This window comes from Phallusia mammillata, chromosome 4 (assembly GCF_965637545.1).
Source record: "Phallusia mammillata chromosome 4, kaPhaMamm4.hap1.1, whole genome shotgun sequence".
Taxonomy (NCBI): Eukaryota; Metazoa; Chordata; class Ascidiacea; order Phlebobranchia; family Ascidiidae; genus Phallusia; species Phallusia mammillata.
In genome coordinates, this window is record NC_137255.1 from 2,821,706 (window position 1) to 2,843,007 (window position 21,302).

At 36.8% G+C, this 21,302-nt stretch overlaps 2 protein-coding genes across 6 annotated transcripts; one reads left to right on the forward strand and one right to left on the reverse strand.

The window, feature by feature from the left end:
• Positions 1 to 2,536: 2,536 nt before the first annotated feature.
• On the reverse strand, positions 2,537 to 15,158 carry LOC145223215 (uncharacterized). 3 transcript variants are annotated; one of them, XM_080089595.1, is made up of 6 exons: positions 14,963 to 15,158; positions 6,200 to 7,485; positions 5,851 to 5,929; positions 4,550 to 4,708; positions 4,298 to 4,445; positions 2,537 to 3,840 (listed from the first exon to the last, which is right to left on the reverse strand). In XM_080089595.1, exons 3-6 carry the CDS (start codon positions 5,885 to 5,887, stop codon positions 3,723 to 3,725), a joined length of 462 nt encoding a protein of 153 aa, XP_079945721.1. In that variant the 5' UTR covers positions 5,888 to 5,929; positions 6,200 to 7,485; positions 14,963 to 15,158; the 3' UTR covers positions 2,537 to 3,722. The 3 variants fall into 3 exon arrangements, with proteins under 3 accessions (XP_079945721.1, XP_079945720.1, XP_079945722.1); XM_080089594.1 differs by lacking the exon at positions 14,963 to 15,158 and adding an exon at positions 7,922 to 8,253; XM_080089596.1 differs by lacking the exons at positions 6,200 to 7,485; positions 14,963 to 15,158 and adding an exon at positions 6,007 to 6,193.
• Positions 8,604 to 21,031, forward strand: LOC145223213 (uncharacterized). 3 transcript variants are annotated; one of them, XM_080089592.1, is made up of 11 exons: positions 8,604 to 8,728; positions 9,505 to 9,888; positions 11,386 to 11,521; positions 12,020 to 13,016; positions 13,634 to 13,881; positions 16,014 to 16,185; positions 16,711 to 16,799; positions 17,402 to 17,560; positions 19,204 to 19,335; positions 19,642 to 19,768; positions 20,276 to 21,031. In XM_080089592.1, exons 2-11 carry the CDS (start codon positions 9,605 to 9,607, stop codon positions 20,377 to 20,379), a joined length of 2,448 nt encoding a protein of 815 aa, XP_079945718.1. In that variant the 5' UTR covers positions 8,604 to 8,728; positions 9,505 to 9,604; the 3' UTR covers positions 20,380 to 21,031. The 3 variants fall into 3 exon arrangements, with proteins under 3 accessions (XP_079945718.1, XP_079945719.1, XP_079945717.1); XM_080089591.1 differs by lacking the exon at positions 8,604 to 8,728 and adding an exon at positions 8,759 to 9,005; XM_080089593.1 differs by lacking the exons at positions 8,604 to 8,728; positions 19,204 to 19,335; positions 19,642 to 19,768; positions 20,276 to 21,031 and adding exons at positions 8,757 to 9,005; positions 17,769 to 18,384.
• The last annotated feature ends 271 nt before the right edge of the window (positions 21,032 to 21,302 follow it).

Below are 21,302 nucleotides of genomic sequence, written 5' to 3' on the forward strand. Positions count from 1 at the left end.
CTTCACCAACACCTGTGCAGCAGAAAAATTAATGCTGTGGTGGTGAGTAGTTGCATGGTTTGCCAACGCTGATTTCTTGGCATCATTCTTGCCCACATCCCTTTCGTGCTCCTTCCGGCGCGTATTAAGACTTCTGCCCGTTTCACCGATGTTAAATATCGGTGAAACGGGCAGAAGTCTTAATACGCGCCGGAAGGAGCACGAAAGGGATGTGGGCAAGAATGATGCCAAGAAATCAGCGTTGGCAAACCATGCAACTACTCACCACCACAGCATTAATTTTTCTGCTGCACAGGTGTTGGTGAAGGAAACTGATTACCACAAGCGCAGTTTCCTAGAGTCTTGGAACATCCATTCACGCGCCAACACAATGAACGTTAAAACAGATGTTCTAATGCCGATAAATTATCGGGCGCTTTTACAGCACTGAGCTGTGTTATCATTGCGTGGTGCGAGTTTGCAGCCGCGCGATCTTCTTATCGCTATTTTTTTGTGTGTGTGTTTTGCATTTTGTCGCTTTATAAGAATTTTGTTCTCCAAGTTACGTCATTATCCTGATGAAGGCGTCTTGTATAGGACGTCGAAACGTCGATTATTTATAATAAAAACTGCTGGATGAGCAATACTTTGTTATACAGTATGCCTGGCAGCAATAGCCTATTTTATGTTCTACACGTTTGACCTCTAACACACGTTCTGAAAAACGTAGAAGTCAGTATTCAGAAAACAAGTGGATCAGATCACAGGCTAAGGGAAATCCCCTCAGGGGAACAAAAGACGTTTAAATAGAAGTCATATTATATTACATTTTCTTTCGTTTGCAACAAATTTGTCCTGTCTTACTTTGCCTCGCACATCTAACAACAACCTTTCTTTTCACCTACAGCTTTGCAAATGCTAAAGCTTAATTGGACAACAGCAAATTCAAGAAAAAAAAGTTTAGGCATATTAAGCGGCTTCGTTCTCATCTTCTAGGGTTTGGATATTTGCTGCCTTCTATAAAATTTGTAACCGCTATATTTAAATGCAGAATTTTTTGTTCGTTAAATCTATCGCAGTTGTTTATTCTTTCACGTAAAAAACTATCTATTTCGGTATTTTGTTCAGACTACCCCCTTTTTGTAACTTGAACTGAAAACTTATTCTAAACCCTTAGCTAGTAGCTTGAGCCTGACTTGCACCAACCTTTAAGCTGATTAGCGTTTCGCCTAAACAGAATCAACCACATTGCTATGACCCATGTATATTATTAGATTATAAAAAAGTATTCAGTTGGAATTTGTATTGGCAAAAGGAAAATTTTGAGACAAAACAAAAAGTTCACCACAAAAAAACTTCAGAAAAAATATTAGCAGCTTGGAGATGAAATAAAGAAAACAAAACAAATATTTACACAGAAGCTAGGAAACAAAACGTGAAACATTTAAAGCAGGAAGCACAATAACTTGGATATGATTAATTCTCTGTCTAAAATATTTTTGATTTTTTGACGAAGTGATGCACGCACTTTCTGTAGTTCTTTCGGTTTGCGCTTTGTCGCCACCCTGTGGCAAGATGTATCCCCACATCTTGTATAAGATGGTTACATTTGGAAAGTTGTGAAAAGAAAATAGAGTCAGAATCCAGCCATTTTGCAAAATCCGGATTAGTTGTGTTAATACACCTAGGACTTTTGGCACTGGGAAATTAAACGAGCGGTTACTAAAATTTACAAATTAAAACGTTTGGTACAAATTTAAATGGGTTAGTTACACAATGTGCGTTTTGGTGGTCAAAGAGTGAATAATGTAAATTTCCCACCAAGTGAGAGAGGCCGCTACAATATAGTTAAATTGTTGCCTATTCTCCATAGGTTTTTAATCTCATTTTGGTAGTAAAAAAGGTTTTACAAGAAAACTACTTTTTTGGCCAGATTTTTTCTGGACCATAAATTTCCTGATAGAAATAGGATTTTCGAATTGATCAAGGTTTCAAACCCTTTATCACAAAAAAGCCTCGTCAATTTACCTATATCCAATAAGGTTTCCTACGTTCAGACAAATCGAAACACAAGTCAAGACTTGACTTGGAAAGGCTGTGAGAGGAATCGGTTGTTGTTGCTGCTGAAGATATCAAGATGCTACAAGAGCAGCTGGATTAAAATTCATCATCGAGTTGCTAGGATACCGCGAATCACCATGGTCATGGTTCAAAAAATCTGTAGCAACAAAATTAATACCTGAATACCAGGTAGCTGTGTCTGATAGTCGTCTGACTGCCATACAATCACCCAGATATTGAAACACGTCTGCAAACAGAGGGAAGACCAGATCTCATATGATCAACACTAGTGGATTTTTCCATCTGTGACGACGTAGTGGGTTTGCCAATAAACACGCGGCATCCTCGTCTTGACATCGATCTTTGCTGGTCAAATGACAACGATTTGCTTAAAGGGCTGCCACAAGAGGCACTGTCGCAACAACTGCATTAAAGGTTTTAAAGCAGTTTCGTGTTGGACGGCCGAGATTTGTTGCCGCTGTTAAAAACGTTCTTCCTCCGGATATATAATCAAATTCGTGATTGAACACCTTGTATTCATAACCTGTAGTCGCTTTTGATACACAAAACTTAATGGAGGAAAATACACCAATGTTATTCATTTATTTAGGAGTCTCAGGTGAATTTCTTCAATTAGTAACATAACTTGTTGTGAAAATGTTGGCAAATTAGAGATCAATCACTTTTACTCATACTTTCAACGTTTATCATGCAAGGATCTCCAATTACTTTGCACAAATATCACAAAAAACTGACCTAGCTAGATCAACTGCTGTTTCATCACAACAACTGTTGTTTATTGGCCACCGCATGTGGTGCTACACTAAAGCTAATGATTAGGATATGTTTGTTTTGCATTGATTATAATAACTAGAATGAAACCTAGTGATCAAATAAATTCAAAATATCTACAATTTAAAAACAAACGAATATCTGAAGAAAGTACAACATAGTAAGAAATCTGTATCGAAATTGCAAGCAACAAGGTAGCAATAAAACAAAAATAGAAACAGCTTTTTAATCCACAACTTTAAAAGTAAAATATTTTGATCACTTTCTAAGTTTCTTTTCCTACAAAGAATTCTAGTTTGACCGAACATGTTCATAATATGCTGTCTTTGTGTCAAAAACTCAAACAGCACATCTCTAAACATATTTTTCATAAATGATAAGAAAGAACTTAAAACACTCAACCAGTGGTTTTCAACCTTTTTTGAGTTTTTTTATACCGCGACTTATTTTAGCAACCAAATGTAACTTGTGACCCAGTAAAAAAATTGCATCCTTTCTTGATAATCACTATAATAAACTCTCATATTGGGCATAGAGAAAGGGTCTAAGCTTGTTGGTCCGTTCGGATTTTGTACACAAGGTATCTTTTAAAACAAACTAACACGCTTCATTTACTGTAAGTGTTTTGACATTTCATTTGCCCGATCGGTCCTGGAGCACTTGTATTGAGTTATCTTCTGTGTTATGACGTAATAAGGCATTTATTTGTATTGTAAAGGTCATAATACTAAATAAGTTTAAATGAAACGGTTTGACTGTTTTATTGCTTAAAGATGTTTTTATTTTGTTATTGCTGATAAACATTTACTTTTTTAATGTTTATCGAAGGCCTACGCAAACCCGAGTAAAATGGCAAAAACAGTTATGAGACAAATCAAATCAACAACAATTTAAATGGCAACAACAGTGGCATTAAAAACTGGTTTCTCCATTTCAAAATCAATTGTCCAAACGTTTGCAGTCGAATCATAAACTTCAACTGACTTCAAATTTTCATCTTCATCAGTTCTGCAAAAATATTTTGTACTTTTATGTTGACTATTAAGTTTTGTTCCAAAAAGTAGGTCATAAACCAAATGACAATATATGGTTTGAATGTATATATGGTTTTGTATATATGGTTATATGGTTTAAATTTTATAATCAACTTCTTGAAACACAATTTTACATTTAACTAATTCCACTAACTTACACTTTTTAAAGAATGTAGAGAAATGCAGCCTTAGCTTGTGATGTTAGTCACAATTTTGCTGAAATTATTTACAAGCATTTGTGGAAACTCATAAACATTTTAAACCTAAAGTATTTGTGTCCACTGTTTGTCTTCGACCAAAATAAGCTTCAATTTAAAATGGGCTAAAGTTCAAAGTTTCTGCTGTATCAAAATGTTCACATCACAGGTAAAGTTGGCTCAAAATTTGAAAATGCACATGCCCCATTACTCTTTATAGCTAATTATCCTTACCCTCCAATAACATATACTTTGTTTCCAACCACACAAGCAGATGAAAGGTAGCGAGCATGTTGAAGTGATGCAATATTCTCCCATTTGCCAATTCCAGGATCAAATCGTTCAACAGTTGACAGGTATTGATCATCATCCCCACATCCACCTGTCACAGTGTTAAAAGTGAAAAAATATAGGTAAATTACTGTAATACGTAAAATAGAAGCATTATAACCCAAAGATACACATGATTAAACCAGCAAATATTACCTATAGCATAGATGTTTCCATCCAATACAACACATGCCAAACCACTTCTTGCTTGATTGAGAGGTGCAATCTCATTCCATACATCACTTTTCACATCATAACGTTCACATGAAGATAATTGTTTGCTGCCATCCCACCCTCCAATGCAATAAAGTGAATCTAAGCAATGTTACCATTAGAATCAGGGCATTGTCACAAAGCTATGTTTGCAAACAAAATATTTATTTTTTAATATTAACTGCTAACTTTTAGGCCACACATTTAATAACCCAAAATACACCACAATTCCTACATTGTCATTAAAAGCACATGGATAGGAAAATTGGCATTACATTTTTTAAGTTTCACAGATGTGTATAAAGCACAACCACCATTTTATGCTGATCACCTAATATGCCATTGTTTTCACACAAAGCAACAATGCACAGTTGGTTCTTTCACTTTGCTACACTGTATATCTGTTTGTTATTTATTACAATATTGTTTTTTTTAATGTAGTTAATGGCATTAATGAACATTTTACTTTTTAATCATGCAAATTTGTTGCTGTCATGTTACACTGTAACAAATGTTTCGATAGTGCAGCCCTCGACTCACTTAAACGTTTATTCTTGACCCTCAAAGTTGTTTGAGTTTGACATGCCTGCATTAACATTACATTCAAATCCCTGAGCGTTGCCAATAAAACAAAAACTTCCAGAAAACAGCCGAACAAAAACATGCTTCTAAATCTATTTCTTTTGGAAATTATGTTCAAGTCAAATTTAAAGATACTTCCAATAAAACTGTGCTGGTTTAAACACACTACATCATATTTAGTGGTTAACTTCAGAAACCATTTACCATAATTACAATCTGTCATTAAAACACAATTGTTTCTGCAAGGATCTCCGCATGAATGCAAATTGGAAAAGCTATTTGCAAAAAGTGTAATCTTTTTGGGCACAAAAAAGAAAAGTTGATAAAATCCTTTTTGTCAGCATTCCTTTACTTCATTAGCATGTTTTTCAATTAAGCAAAAACAAACAAACACAAGTACAGATCGAAACTAGTAACACAAACTAGCATTAAACCATTGGTTCAAAGATTGTTACTTTTTTATTACTGTTTTACATTTGGATTGTTGATAAATATTGTGATTTTTCATTGTTTAACAAAAACGTTCATTGGGCCCTAGCAAATGACTTTCAAGGGGCAGCGACCCACAAGCTCAAAACATTTGCACTAAACAGAAAGAGACAGACAGAAACGTGTCCCCTTTAGGATGGGGAATATATATTTCTAAATCACATAACACTCACCAGAATTTGAGTTGGTGTGCATGGCAACACAATCCATAGGCCAACAGAAAATCCTCACCACCAACTTTCAAAAGCTTGCCTGCATAAGATAACATAACTTCTAGTTAACAAAATAAAAATCAGTAAAACTTTCTATGTACTGATATTTCGGCATACATTATGTTAAATCCATTGGTTTTGAAGTCTTGTTACCAATTGATGTTGCAGAAATACAGTTTATTTACAACATATTTTGGTGAAGCAGCATGTCTAAAACTACATTTTCTAAGCATGCTAAATATCTCACTACAAAAACAAATTACAATGGCAATTAGTTTAATTTTAATATAAACGTCATTTGTACACCTACATATAGTATTTTTCTTTTTAAGCTTAGCATACATTTTCGCGCAGAGGACTTGTGAGTAATGCATGCTTGCACAGTTGAAATGAAACATTCCTTTTAATGTGCCTTGTGCCATGTTATGCATTAGGGCAGCACATGCACTATGCAGCACTTAAACACATACCTAAGGCTGTTAACACAATCACTGGGGCACACGGTCTGACATTTTTACCAACAAACAAATTGCACACCATAATAAAGAGAGTATAGAGTGAAAAATTGAGTCAGATTTATTTCCAGTTTCGGGCGAAACGGACTAGTTCAAAAGAGATAATTTTGAATCAAACCCATTCTATTCGGATTCTCTGACTCTTGTTAAAATTTCCAGCAAAATGCAACAATTTCTGCAAATAAAATTCCCCAGAACGAAAGTAAACTTTCGACATAGAAAACAAATCATTTCAAGATGCACGTTTAACTTCGTGTTAAATCCAGGGAGTCGAACCGCTTGTCATATGGGTTCAGGTTCGGTTCGGGTTCACTTCGTTTTGTTTTTAAGGGTTCGGGTTCGGTTCAGGTTTTTAAAAATGTATTTTTTCGGGTTCGGGTTTTGTTCCGGTTTGTGCAAATTATCTGGTTCGAACCGGTTTGCGGTTTTTAAACCGGTTCAAATTTTTATTTGTTTTAATTTAATCTACCCATCATCTACCTGGCCTAATACAACTCCAGAAGAATTTTGATAGTGCACTGTTATTTTTGACACCCTCTATAAGTGTTATCTCGCGTGCGCTGTTTTAAAAAAACACAAAATATGAAACAGACTGCATTTTTTACTGGTTCAGTTCCTGTTCGGGTCCAACGCCAAACAAAATATGGGGTTCAACTCCGGTTCGGGTTTTAGGAAAATCGTAATTAGCGGTTCGGGTTCGGTTCGGTTTAATGAAATTAACCGCTCAAACCGGTTCGCGGGTTCGGGTTCAGTTCCGGTTCGACTCCCTGGTTAAATCAGCTCTTAAAAACAAGTTATTTATCTCGCAAAACCGTTTTTTACGAACAAACATATGTTAACATTTTGATTTTCTAACCTAAGACGTTAATAAACTGCAAAAAAAAACACTTTTTAAATGAATGTAAAAAAACTCATGTACAAGTTGTCAGCTGTTCAGAAGAAGGACAAGTTACAAGCAATAATAGACTAAATCAACGAGGCTACGGAGGTTTTGGGCAAGAACTAGGTGAAATAGATTGCTTGACTAGTATTTTTTTCATCAGGATCATCAGGATTCGTACCCGTGTTGTGTTCAAGCCGCCTAAAAAGAAATTTAAAAGTTCAACTGCTTGTTACAAAGTTTTATACCCTTTTGATTAACCACATGTTGTTAAAAAAAGAGACAGAGAAACACGGTTGGTTATGGGGCGCGCCCTTAACTTTTTATGTGATTTATTACGTTTTTTTTGGCACAGCTCTTTCCGGCATGGTTTTGGTTTCAGAATCCAGAGCCATTTGTGTAGATACGTTTTGATTTGTCGTTAATTAAGGGTAATAAACACAACCAAAAATTACTATTTGAACTAATGAACACAACCAAACATTACTATTTGAACTAAATTTGGTCTTTTGAACTTTGACCAGTGCTTAAAATGAAAGTTTAAGAGTTACGTAACGTTTGTGAAATCGTTTTCGTAGGCAGCACATTCCTGGCATTCTTTGCACTAAAACCAAGTTTTTGTCGAAATAAAACCTACTTCGTCATTGATTTGCCGCAGGCAGTCACGCGTGACAGTAGACAGCCTGTGTCAACAGACAGACACGGAGAAATCTTTTCAATACTCAGCTACCAGACGTAATGGGTTTGAGGTTAAAAATCGTCTGTTGTACATAGAAAAGGTTTGACAGCAAATACAGAAACTAGGCATTATAACAGTATCTATAAAAGGTGGTTACAGCCTTACAGGCAAGTTAAAGCAGTTAGATTTTGATTTCTCAGGCGATAAGAAGATACATCAACTGATGCGGTCCGATATAGTTTGCTGGATTTACCCAAATTGCTGTTTTCCATTTCTTATCCACACAATGTAAATTAAACAGCAGTTATTTGCCTTTGTACATAAAGCAAATAAAGTTATGCGATTTGGTGCTCTATACATTTTTAGAAGACATTAAACAGAGACGGTTTAAAAGAATAACAATAAGGAGACCTGGCGTTAGACACATGTGGTTTTGAAATTGTAATAAAACAGGGCAGATGGCAATTGATAAAACATGTAAAAGTGATATGGAATCAGTATTTGCGCTCAGATTCATGTGTTTGCATAACACCGGTTCCATATGTGCGGTTACACATTGCGTTGCGACTAACAAAGACCGTAAGAAAAGATCGAATATTAAATCATTTGTGGCCGAACCGTGCTGAAAATTATACACGTTCAAGTTGTGACAGACATTTTTTCGGGCTTCCAGTCAGCTGTGTGCATTCAACCGATTCAAAGAACTGCTGGTAATTGCGAGGAAAAGATTTAGCGCAAATACTCTAGCCATATTCGATTTCACAGGTTTGTACAAAGTTACGTACTTTTTAGAGTGAAAATTGGTCTTTAAGCAACGCTACAACCTGCTCTAATACTGCAACGGGACCCATACATAAAGCCGGATTACATTCAAGATAACAACGCAATTGTAAAAACGTCTGAATTCACAACTAATTAAAGATGTACAAACTATTTTAGAATTAGGTATTTAAGCAAGCTGCTTTAGAATACAGTGACTAGAGATTACCTAAAGCCAAGTTGTGCTTCTGTCTTTATCTGTGTCTGTGAGATTAAAAAACAGGTAAATTCTTTGTTTGAAAGGAAACGTTGAATAGGGGAGAAACGAATCAAAGGAAACCGTAGCTTAGAATTTGCGCTCGACGTTATTTAATGACTAACTTCTTTTTTCGCCCGTGATTTACAGATTAGCCGCTTGGCGTCAAAGAAGTCTGTGTATTAGAACTAAACTGCGTCAATTTGCTAAAAATGGGCTGGAATTAAAGGCTTTAGTATTACCACTTATTGGCTTTTATATTGGCATTTAGTAAGTCTGTCTATGTTGAGGTTTTATGGTCTGTTTTCTGCAGTCGCTGTTCAAAAAAAAATGTTGTTGTCCAACCTGGGTCTTTTTGGCTTAGAATTGTTTAGTTGGTGCAGGCTTTTCGTTCGGGTGGGGTAGTGGTATTATTTTGAAAACTGGCTCGATTCGGGTCTGACTTTACACTTGTTCGGGGCGAAATTTTGGTTTAAGGCTTGGAATATTTCTTAATAATTACCATTTTTCTTTTTACTCGCTAAAGGCCTCAAAAGGAAATTAGGTGGTGGTTGAAACACGCTGACCAAGTTTGGAGATTCGTTCCGATCCGTGGGCACTGCTTACCGTTCAAAGGAAATGAAAATATGAGGGAAGCAAAGCGAAACGGTAAACCGGCCACCAACAGAATCAAATCCACCAGCACCAAAAAGAAAATTAGCCGGGTTCGTCGAAAAGATGTAGGTTGTGCCCAAAAAACATCGGCCGTACTAACAAGAGTGTTATTTCTTCTGCACACCGGTATCGCATTATGGAGGGTCAGTCTTCTCTACGATGCTTTTTATCTCTACTTCCTGAGCATTGGAGTCGGTTTCCTTTTGCTGGAGATGGTCTTTACGATTGCTGTACGGCAAGGGAAAGAATATAAATGGTAAGAGAAGTCCCATGTGTGTTGCCTACGCATGTTGTTGAGTTCCGAGTTTTGGTTGACTAAACCCGTTTTTCAAGTACCTTTGTGAAGTCAACTTAAACAGCTATGTTTTGAAGCAGTTGGGTTTGCGAAGCTCGTTTAGAAACCTCTATTTCGCAATCCATTGATAAATTGATCGCGTTTGTGAATCCACACTATTAGAAGTTTATAAAACGCAGGATTTTTTGTCATTCAAGGTCTCTATGAAAGTAATTACACTTTTACTGAAATCTCATGGAACAAATGCATACGTAACAAGATTTTAGGCCATAACTTGACTCAGATTCTCACTTTCCAAAGCGCTAAATTTCCCAATGTTTATCGCATTTTACAATGTGCACGTTCTGTCAAGAGACACGTATGGTAAAACAAAAGGTTTTCCGGTCCAAAAATACAGATCGATCATGTTTTCCATTCCACCATTTATATTCGTAATAACAGCATGACATTAAATATGCGGGTAGAAAGTTCGACAGTAAACTTAAATCGCGTTTGCTTTGTCGTATTTCTTGTCCCTTGTTTGTCGTTGGAAGTTGAACGCACCCATTTCGCAAACACAAAAACGGTTAGATTTGTTTAATTAAGTGTCGGTTTTGTAAAGCAACAATAGCGCATTGCGAAGTTGCAAAGGTTATGTGTCGTATTGTGCAAACTGGTTTGGGCTTTAAACGGCTTAAAAAGCCTCGATGGAAAACACAGGACTGCCTTCGACCCGGATTAGAACGCACCAGCTTTCTAGGATTAGCCAAAATCGGCCATACGGCTTGTAAGCATACAACGCAAGTCTACAAGGACTGCAATGGCAAAATAAGTGATTTTTGTTTTGTAAGACGTGAGAAAATAAGAATCGCAATAACGTAGTTATAGCACACGTGCATATTCATTGCTAGGTTGTAGTCTGATGGTATTGATTGCTTTGTTATCCCACTTACATAACAACCCTAATCTACATCATTTACCGTATTGGTGCAAGTCAGCCATATATGTATACGTTTCCTGATCAGCCATATATGTATACGTTTCCAGACCGTGAATAGCACGTGAGGCCGTTGCCATCGTAACGACTTGTGTTTTGTTTCATGCATGCTTGGCAAAAAAGTTGTTTTTGAAACAGAAAATAATTGTGCATAAACAGAAAATAAATTTGATTAAAATTGTGTATTGTACTCTTTAACGTTGGTAATTTGTTTCTACTTATAAAAGGTGACATCCCTAATTTAAGCTAAGGTCATATTTGCCTCGTAATTTCAGTTTGGTAAATCTAGCTTTCCGGCCTAATTTGGACTTTATTTAAAGCACCTCTAGATTTATTTTTTTGGGACAGCCTAGGTGCAAATGCCTTCTTTAATTTTATACACTTGGTTTGTCGTGTAATAGTTTCTTCAGCAACGTTTACAAAATTATTGTTTATCGCGTAATGGATGTTTTGGTAACGTTTACCAAAATATTTTGTCTCAGGTTCTGCCCGAGTGTTTTCTTCTATTTACTCAGTGTGGTTCCGTGTCTATGGCTTCTAGAACTTCATCAGCTAGACACTCATATGACGTCACCACTGCTCGAGGGCGGCTGCGTTGAGACTATTTTTAACGTTACAGTTGAGTTGGGTTTTCCAAGTTTTGTGTAACACTATTTAATATTGGCTTTGTATGAGATAAGCCCTGCTTGACCATGCGTACCTATTTATTGTTTTAAATCAAGAAACAGCCCGTTGTAATCAAGCGCAAGCAAATAATTGCCTTTGATGTGTATTTCTTGATAGGAGTGCTGTAGATTTTAATTTGCTTTTATTGGCAAAACTGAGCTAGCTATGAAAGCTGTAAACTTAAATTAAGTCGTTGATCAGTGTAGTTTTAACATATTATTAATATATTCCGAACTAACCGATCAATACCATTAGCATAAAGTTCATAGTTTGTACGAGTTTTGTGGAACTGATGTTATTGCTCCCTGTTATAAGTCTTTGGTGACCCGTATAAATATAATAAATTGCTACAACTAACTATGGCATGTAAATGTCAACCTTTTCTGACAGAAATGGTAAAGTTTAAACCCACAACCTGTGCTTTCTAACGTGTTGATTTATTTTATGTAGGGCCAGCCAGCTCCCCCGGTCTTCACAAGCTTTCCCAGCGACGAAGAAACAACATTTGCAACTGGAGGTAACTCGAGGTTACAACGAAGCCTTCACCCCCTGATAGATGAAAGACACGTGCGTGAAAAACGTCAGTCGCTTAGCAACAGCGTGAGGGACAATGCGTTTACTAATAGGACGGTTACAGGGAAGAAGAGGGGGCGAAATAGTATGATGAAAAACCGGAAAAAGAAGAGAAAATCTAAAAAGAGGAAAAGGATGCGCACTTTATCCAGTACCACGACTTTGAGTGAAGGACTTCTTTCGACTCCTTTAAAGAACTTAAGAGCAGCCCCTGATGCTTCTGTTTCTGCAACAATGCTAAAAACAGCAGTACAACTCCATGGATCAATAGGTGGTAATACTACAGAAACAGCAATAACAAATCAGACAACAGCAACGACTGTTTTGCCCACAATACCAACAAACATAACTACAGCTGAACCGAAATCACAGACATTACACACTATACCCATGACAGCAAAGCCACAAGCAAGTACAGTAGTACCCACTGCCACAACGACAGAAAATACAATAACACCTACAATTACAACACAAACAACAATGGCCAGTCTGTCATTACAAACAATAGCACCTTCGCAGGCGTCTACAATAACAAAGACTACAACAGCAGCAACAACACTTAAAGTAACGACAACACCCACAATGACAGCAAAGCCCATCGTAGCAACGCAGGAATCGGCAAAGACACCTACAGCCATTTTAGCCACAGCAACAACAACAATTACGACAACCGCAGCAACAACTACAAAAACAACTTCACGTTCAACATCATCAGCAGTGGAGAAAGGGAGAAGTCGTTTCCCTGATGCAGGTTCAGTTCCACCGCAAACTACGTCAGCAGTAGGTGGTGATGACGAAACAACGCCTACGCATACGTTAAATGTTACGCCGTTCGATTCCAGCCCAACAACGACGACAAAACAGCGTTTGCCTGGTAAGTGTCATTTTTACTGGCATTTCTCCTCATTTACACTCGTAGTACTTTTGTTTTCACGTTTTAACAGCATTTCTTAACACAAAATAGACACCGAAATTTTGACATAAAACTAATAGGAGACTGACCTTAGTTTCCAAAATCTGTGTGAATTTCGTATGCGAGTTGTTATATAAAGTTGTAAGAGAAGCTTTAAACACTGCAGACACGGACTTATACAGAAGCTCCATTAAAAACTTTACCGCACAAAGGCTCGCCCCAGTAAATACATTTTAATTACAATTAAAAAAAAACTTTTAACGATGAAAATAACAGCCCGAATAGACGTAAAAAGCGACTTGCTTCTTGCTCTTTACGTGACACAACTGGTTATAAACGGGTGTAACTAATGTGGCCCTTCACATCACTGATGATGGCATTAACATTTGCCAAAACGTTTGAACAATAACCATGTCGCTTTTTACGTCTATTTGGGCCATTATTTTCATCATTAAACTTATGAATAGATCCGTATATGGTGTTTCAAAAATACAATTTTTAAAATCTGCAAGTTTCAGCAGTGGTGTTTTCATCTTCACAACAATTCGCATTTAAATCCTCACGTTTCGCATCATTAGAAACCAATAAGTCGACGCCGCCCAAAACTCGAAGCACAGCAACTCCAACCGCAAGATCACAGACAACAAAAATGACGTCATCATCCACTGCTGACGTCACAACTAGTCCGCACAGCGTATCGGGGTCGACGGAAGGCAAAAATGGAAACAATCGTGGGGGCATTGATGAAATTGGAAGTCACATTACGGAGTTTGGCTCCAATGCCATAAAGTACATCGAGAACACCAGCCAAACTGTGAACAATTTTGTAAGTATTTGTATTTGTGTGACAACTGGTCATAAACATAGTTCAATTGTAATTTGGTAAATGGCGGTTTCTGATTTACTCCAGTAAGCTGTCCAATTAGGTAACATCATCTCGCAAATTACTGGTGCTCGAATTACGTTTTTAAACAGAACAAACCCCGTTTAAACCTAAAACCCTAATTTGAAGTCACACAACACTACATCAATAGATAAAGATCAAAGGGTATTAGCTTTTTACGCTGAACTACTTAGCAGACCAGTACTACAGAAATCCACTGTTATAAACTGAACTAACAAAGTCTTTTAAAACGCCATGCGCTCTTTGAAATCTTGGAAAACAAGTTAGTCAATAAGGTGTAAAAAGGTTGTTATTTGAATATATTTTAATTTAAAATTCCAACCTAGTGTTTTATCACATTTCAAAGGTGTCGATACCGATAAGTCAGTCTTTATTGTAAAATATTGACACGAAACCGTCCGTCGATTACCTAATTTGTGTTTTGAGAGTATTTGAACTGAACAGTATCTAACCCTTCAACAAGCAACATGATCATCGACGATCACCGTTTATTTAATTCTATAACTGAGAATGGAAAGCATTTTCCAAGTTACGAAATCTGTCAATGAATTCAATGGAATATATATATTTCGCCTATAGGAACTGATGATGCCATTAGGCGAAATATATATATTCCATTGAATTCATTGACAGATTTCGTAACTCAGTAATTTGTGTTTTGTCACACTTTATGCATAAAATGTATTTAAAATCGACATGGTGGCTTAAAATAGCATAACTGACAAAAAGCTGGCTGTTACAACTCGTGATGCAACGAAACCGCCTCAAAATGTTCGGGCCGAAACCGAAATAGTAGCAAAACGGCATATTTCATCCACATGTTTTGGGCAACCATTACTAGTTATAACATTCATTCCAATGACACACAAGTTTGTTTGTGGCATATTTATGGCCCCTATTTATCCCTACAAGTTTGTGGCCCCTATTTTAGCAAACCACCAACACTATTCAATTCAATATGTCCTGAAGCTATTACCGTTTACAGCTATTACAATCCACCTACCTTAATAACGTCACAATATTTCTTCGAATGCTGTAGGTGTCGTGATAAAGTGCACTTTACCAGTCGAAGTAGTGTTTTGTAAATTTCCATGTACACAAACAGTGTTGCTAGTTTTCGCCACATAAGCTCTGTTTATCTCCGGCTCAGCCATAACATGATTTCGGATAATTACAGTCGGTTGGTACAAAATCACAAGACACGCGTGTATAACCTAAGGCAAATTCGTTCGCTCTGTATTGTAGTGAACGAAGCACTTGTTCTAATTGGTGTCCCAAAAACCCATAATTCCCCTCAGGTTACTGATACTGACGCCGTTAAAGTGTTTGAAGGCTTTTTTACTGAAACTGCGAAAATTGTGTGCATTCGGTTTTGCGCCAACACTACAAAACCGTAGGTGGTGAGTTCAAATCTTACTGTAGGTGGGTTTTTTTAGTTCTTGCTGCCGAAAATTTCATTGTTACGCACCGAATATACCTCTTAAGCTCAAACTTTTAAAATAACCTAAATAAGAAGTCGAGTCAAATGCTTGCCTTATTGTTGTGGCGGTATACCTTAGAAATTTACTTGACAACATTTAGTGACTTACACCATAAATCTGAAAAATCTATGCCGCGCAGCAACTAGTGTGTGGCCATAGCGTACACATCCAATGTTGTTCACATTGGTTCTCAGTGTACTCAGTGAGCTTGTCTGTATGTCCTAAAACAAGAAAATCTGAGATGAGCATAAACTAGTGTTTGACCACAGCCGAAACATCTAATGTTACCTTCTATGGTCCTTACTCCTTAGAGTACTCGGGAAACTTGGTGACATATACTTTCAAGCCCCAGACACATAAAAATCTTTGTTCTATATAAACTGGTGTGTGGCCACAACGTGCACATCTAATGTTGCTCAAAAAGTCCTTGTAGCCTATAGGTTATAAACTAAAGTATACTTAGTGTACTTAAAGAATAACGTCAGAAATAAAATAAAACATTGATTGTAAAACCATCAAAATATCTTCCCTGAAATCAGTGTGTAGCCTTAACACATTTTACTTTTTTTTCAGTTAAACCAGCTGGACCCGCAGAATTGGTTGCTTGCCTTGCATCAAGTTTTACTTTTTGTTTTGGTGATTGGTCGTTGGTTGTTGCCTAAAGGTGAAATCACCAGGGATCAGCTTTCACAATTATTACTGGTCTTCATCGGAGTCGGAGCTGATATTCTAGAGTTCGTATCGGGTAAGCGCTTTATGTTTTTGCCTCGAAAAAGCCCTTCTTCGTAGCGTTTTATAATTAAAATTAGGATGTACAATATGGTAGAGGATAATTCTTAAACAACAAATTATGTTGTTTGTGCTCGATTTTGTGTTTACATTAAAAAATAAACATTGTTTTGCCTATAAATTTGAAAATAAACATGGTTAGACCGCAAAACTGATCTGAGATTAGAGTTGGTTTCATGCTTCTTCTTAAGCATTGAAATACCGATGTCTACAGTCATTGTTTAAATTAGAAATATCACCCTACACCCGAAACAACATTTTTTGTTTAATTTACTCTGTTGCTTTCAATTTTGACGACCTGATGATGACAATAGCACTGGTCGAAACGTAGTCATGTTTTTTTACAAATACTGGCTCTGAATTTTTGCTCTAATTACTTTGTGAGTTAAAAACACACAGTATTCGAAAATAAAACCACTCAAACTTTGTGCTTAAAAGTAAAAAAATTAAAGGTTTATTGTTTGTTTATTTGTTGCTATAGAGACCATAGACGATGACGTGATAGCTGTAAGATGCGACCCTCTCCTCCATTACATTATTTACGCTGTGTGGTCGTGGAGCTTAATACAGGTAAATCCGATTTGAAATAACGCTTTTGCCAGCAAGCACAACACAACGAAAAACGAGTTAATTAAATCACGCCTTGTGTAGGAAAACTTGTAAGTTTCCAAATTGTGAAACACATCGGGTCTAAAGCGTGTCACGAAAATTTACCAATTATGTACTTGAATCGACAAACCATGTTTTTTTAGGTGTCCTAGCTGTTTTTTGTGACTGTTTAACGATGACAATGTGATGAAATGACAATACAAATATATCTTGTTTATCGGTTTATCGGTTGCCACCATGGTGTAAATACCAAGAATAAACTGAAAAGAGCCAAATCCCTTAAAAAACGTCAAAGTCCACTAAGTTACAACATACATCTCTTAAATGTATTTAATTTGAAAATTTGTTTATTTATGGTCATTATTCTAACATTTCCACCTAGGTCCAATCCAATTATCTAACAACGTGTATGTTTGTCCTTATTAAGCGGGTGGGGAACTGAACTTTAACCTCTAATCTGTATTTAAACCTTCGTTCATCTGCGCAACGAACAATTCGTGTTTGACATGAAATAACTAAATCGTTGTAAAGTTGCAAACGTTTGCGGTCTTTGCTTCCACCAGTTTACATTGGTTCTCACGGCCGCCAAATCCCGAAAGACTCGAGTTGGCTTCGACGGCGATGACCACGTGACAATGGTATCCAATCAGGACAGCTGCTGCGCTGGGAGTGTTTTTAACAACGCTGATTTGTGGGGAATTCTGGTCACAATGTTACTTCAGGTAAATACATTTCTAATCGTAATTGGGGCCAAACGTCTGTTTTAAAGTGTAACCACGTTATAGATACTTTACATGTAAGGCAATCGCCACATATTTACTACGTCACAGTTATTTATGACGTCACGCCAGTTGTGACGTAAAAACTACAGAAATAGTATTATAGTTTTGCTTCATAATGTCACAAGCCAAAGAACTTGTGTATATACAGAATACATCATGCAGACGTTCAACAATCAATGTTGTCATCATCACTGCAGGTTGTTAACAAAAAAATTACATGGAAAAAGCTGGTAATTTTCCTATCCGTTTAGCGAATCCCATCGCGGCCCTTTGAATCCAATAAAAACTATTATCTAGGTTTGTAGACATGCGGCTCGACAATCCCGCTTTATGTTAACCACCTAATTTCGTCTTGAAATAAATCGTTCGTTTCGTGTCTTCCATTTGTTTGCTGTAATATATCATTTAAACATGCGCTGACCTATGTTGGTCCACAACAAATATTCGTCGAGACAGCGGGGATATGTTCCCGCTAAATACCATTGAAGTCACGTACAAACTGCACTGTTAAGTGTAATGTCAAATACAGACAGGATTACCATCATTTATAAAAGCAAATTTGACTCTAGTTCTGTCACCCCGCTTTTTTGCATGTTGCATTATGTTAGGGTTACCATATCTGCATGAGCCAAATTCCGGACGGTTTTTATAAACATCTTAGGCGACACCGATCATGCGTTGTGGTGCTTTATCTAGCATGTTGCAACCCAAATAGTTTCAAAAATAGCACCAAATAGTTTCAAATGGTAAAATAGCATTACTATCACAGTGACAAAAAGCGCAGTTTTCTTTCTTAATAAGTGACAAAATAGAAAGTTTTACAGGATCTAATCCTTTTAGCAGAGTATTAATTGCTTTCTAGGCCCAAAAATAGCCAAAACAGTCAATAACACCACTTACAACGGTTAAAACTTTCAGTCGTTTGGGAAAAAATATGAGAGCTACTATGAGTTCGGCTACTATTTCGGCCTTGAGAGTGTTTTTAAAAATTAATTCCGGACACGGTTTTACGCGGACATTGATTTTTTTTTGACAAACCTACTTTGGATGTTTGTGGCGTTGAGAAATTTAAAGCTCATAATGGGAGTCAAGGCCAAAACATGCTATTAAACCGCCTTATGTTGACGGACGGTGTAGCTGCTACGCGTTGAAACATGGCTCATCTAATTGCACTCTCCACTTTTTTTACTGTCCATAACCTTTTGTAGACATGCGCATTTCTAACATGAATTATAAAAAATTATAAAAAACATGAATTATAAAAATACAGAAACCTCAAGCCAATAAAAAGGGCAAAATACAAACATGTTTCGTTCGCAAATAGATATATGTTCCGCGATTTGAAACATTCTTGTGGGTGTTTGACCTATGTCGTGGTTTGTATCTGCGTAGCTTATATATTTAAACTTCATGTCGCAGTGACGAAAGCTTTTTAACCTTAGTTTTGGAATCTATGTCAAAACGTACCTCAAACTCATTTTCACCATAGATTTAATACAAAAATTTAGTTTTCTTAATTGCCACTTCTACAAAAACTTGGTTAGAACGAAAATGCATATTTGATCGGATTTAAATCTTAACAGGATGTCCCCTTTCTTGCATTCCGCTTATATATGATGATCGTTTACAAGCAAGTCCATCAGATGATGGTATTTTTCACCGGGAAAAACGTACTAGTTGTTATTCTTCAGATCTACAGACTTGTTGTCTTACAGGTAGGCAGTGTTTTTTTGTATAAATGTAATCAACAGATTACCAGTGCTGTTAAAACTTGAGCACATCTTGTCTTCCAAGACTGTTTATTTCGGGTTTTGGCCTGGTGTCGGGCTTTCACTTTCGGGTTCGTGCCCTATTTAAGTCCTGCTTACAACTGTTACCGACCTACATCCAGGAAAACGGTTGGCTTCCAACATACATCTTTCAATCTAAATTACCAACACCTCTTTACAACGTGTGTTAGTTCATTCTAATCAAATATTTACTTCAAAGAAAGACTTCAAGGCTAATTGTTTTGCCTTTAGGTTGAGCGAAAGGACGACAGTCTTGATACAGCAACAGATGCTGAGTTGCAACCACTTAAGGGAACCCTCAAGCGTCTCGCATCACAAGCTCGAGCTGAGGGGTCATCACCAACGGGAGACGTCAAAAGTAAACAAAAAACTTTGACAACAGACAAACGGCACTAAAACCTTGATTTATGTTCAAGCCTTGGTCGACTTTTAATTAATACCAGTTTCTCAATGGAGTAAGGACATTTATGCGCCATACCTTGCGCAGAACTTTTTTATATCGTTTAATATTTTGTGATAATCACCTGGGCTTTTGAAAGGCTTACTCAAGGGTTATCATTTAATCCTTGATAGATTCTGAAATCATAAACAAGAAAATCTTTGGGACAAAGATATACAAAACAAAATTTAAACATACTCACTTTTTATGTGCTTTCGTCTAACGCGACTTATATAAAACAGCAAAATGCCAATACATTAAATTTAAGTAAATGAAAAATATCCAAAAAAATTTTAAGCACGGATACAGTTCATTTGGCGATGTTTTATGAGGTTTTCGCCATGATTTTATAACTGAAACTTGCAAGGAATGAATCTTTTCATTATCTTGGACACTTTATACTTCAATTTGTGGCTATTTTTGCAGATGCTTCTTTTAAATCTCGCAGCGACGGGAGTGTGGTGGTCAAAATTCATCTCGAAAGTGATGCAACACTAAAGCGGCCGAGAGGCAGAAGCAGAACAACGTAAAAAACAAGTGGACATAGATATCTTAAATGCGAGGACTGAGATGCTTTCTGACCAAGAATAAACTTGAACAGAGAAGTGGCTTTCAATCTCAAAAGATTGCCAGAGAGAATTAAGAACAAAACTGTTTTTTTAATATTGTCGGACTTTTTTCTTTGAATTTTCTCATTTCTTTTGGGAAATGCTCGTTGACACAAAACACTTACCGATAAGGTGCCTTCAGAAATTCTGTTGCCTTTGCATTTCTCCGCAAAAATAGTAAATGCAGTGGGATTTGTTGTTTGTGTAAAAATTAGCCTCGTTTTGGTGCTTCATAGATCGTTATGAATTCGTTAAAAGATATTTTGTGTTGCAAATTTCTACCACTGTTCTGGTTCTTGGTGACCAAATACTGTTATTCCAGTGGTTCAGTTTTTTGTATTCTCGAAATACAGTGTTTTACGTTGAGAAGGCAAATCATGGCATGTTGATGCATCGAACATTCGGCCACAAGGCCCAGAAGGCTGGGTGAGGCCGAACCGAAAACCCCTTTTCTGATGGGTGTTTTCAAGTAAACTTTGTATTGTATTGTTGATGCCGGTGAAGTCATTTGTGACAATTTTTCGAAAACAATTTTTACCACACGTATGCTCAACAAGACATTTATAATATTGTACTAACACACGGCTCGTGTTTTCTAGATACAATTATACTTAGTTAATTGATGATGCTTTAAAGCCAAAATGTTTCGGTAAAATCAAACTTCACTTCATCACAAGTAACAACTTAACAATACAAAACGGAAACTGGACACAAGGATATAGTTCTGCAAAATAAAACCGGAATTCAAACGGTTTGAACCGGAAAATGTTTGTCGACTTCTGCCCGAGAAAGTCACTGAAGCGTATCCGAAAAACATCAGACAAAAAGAACACGTGGGTCACGTG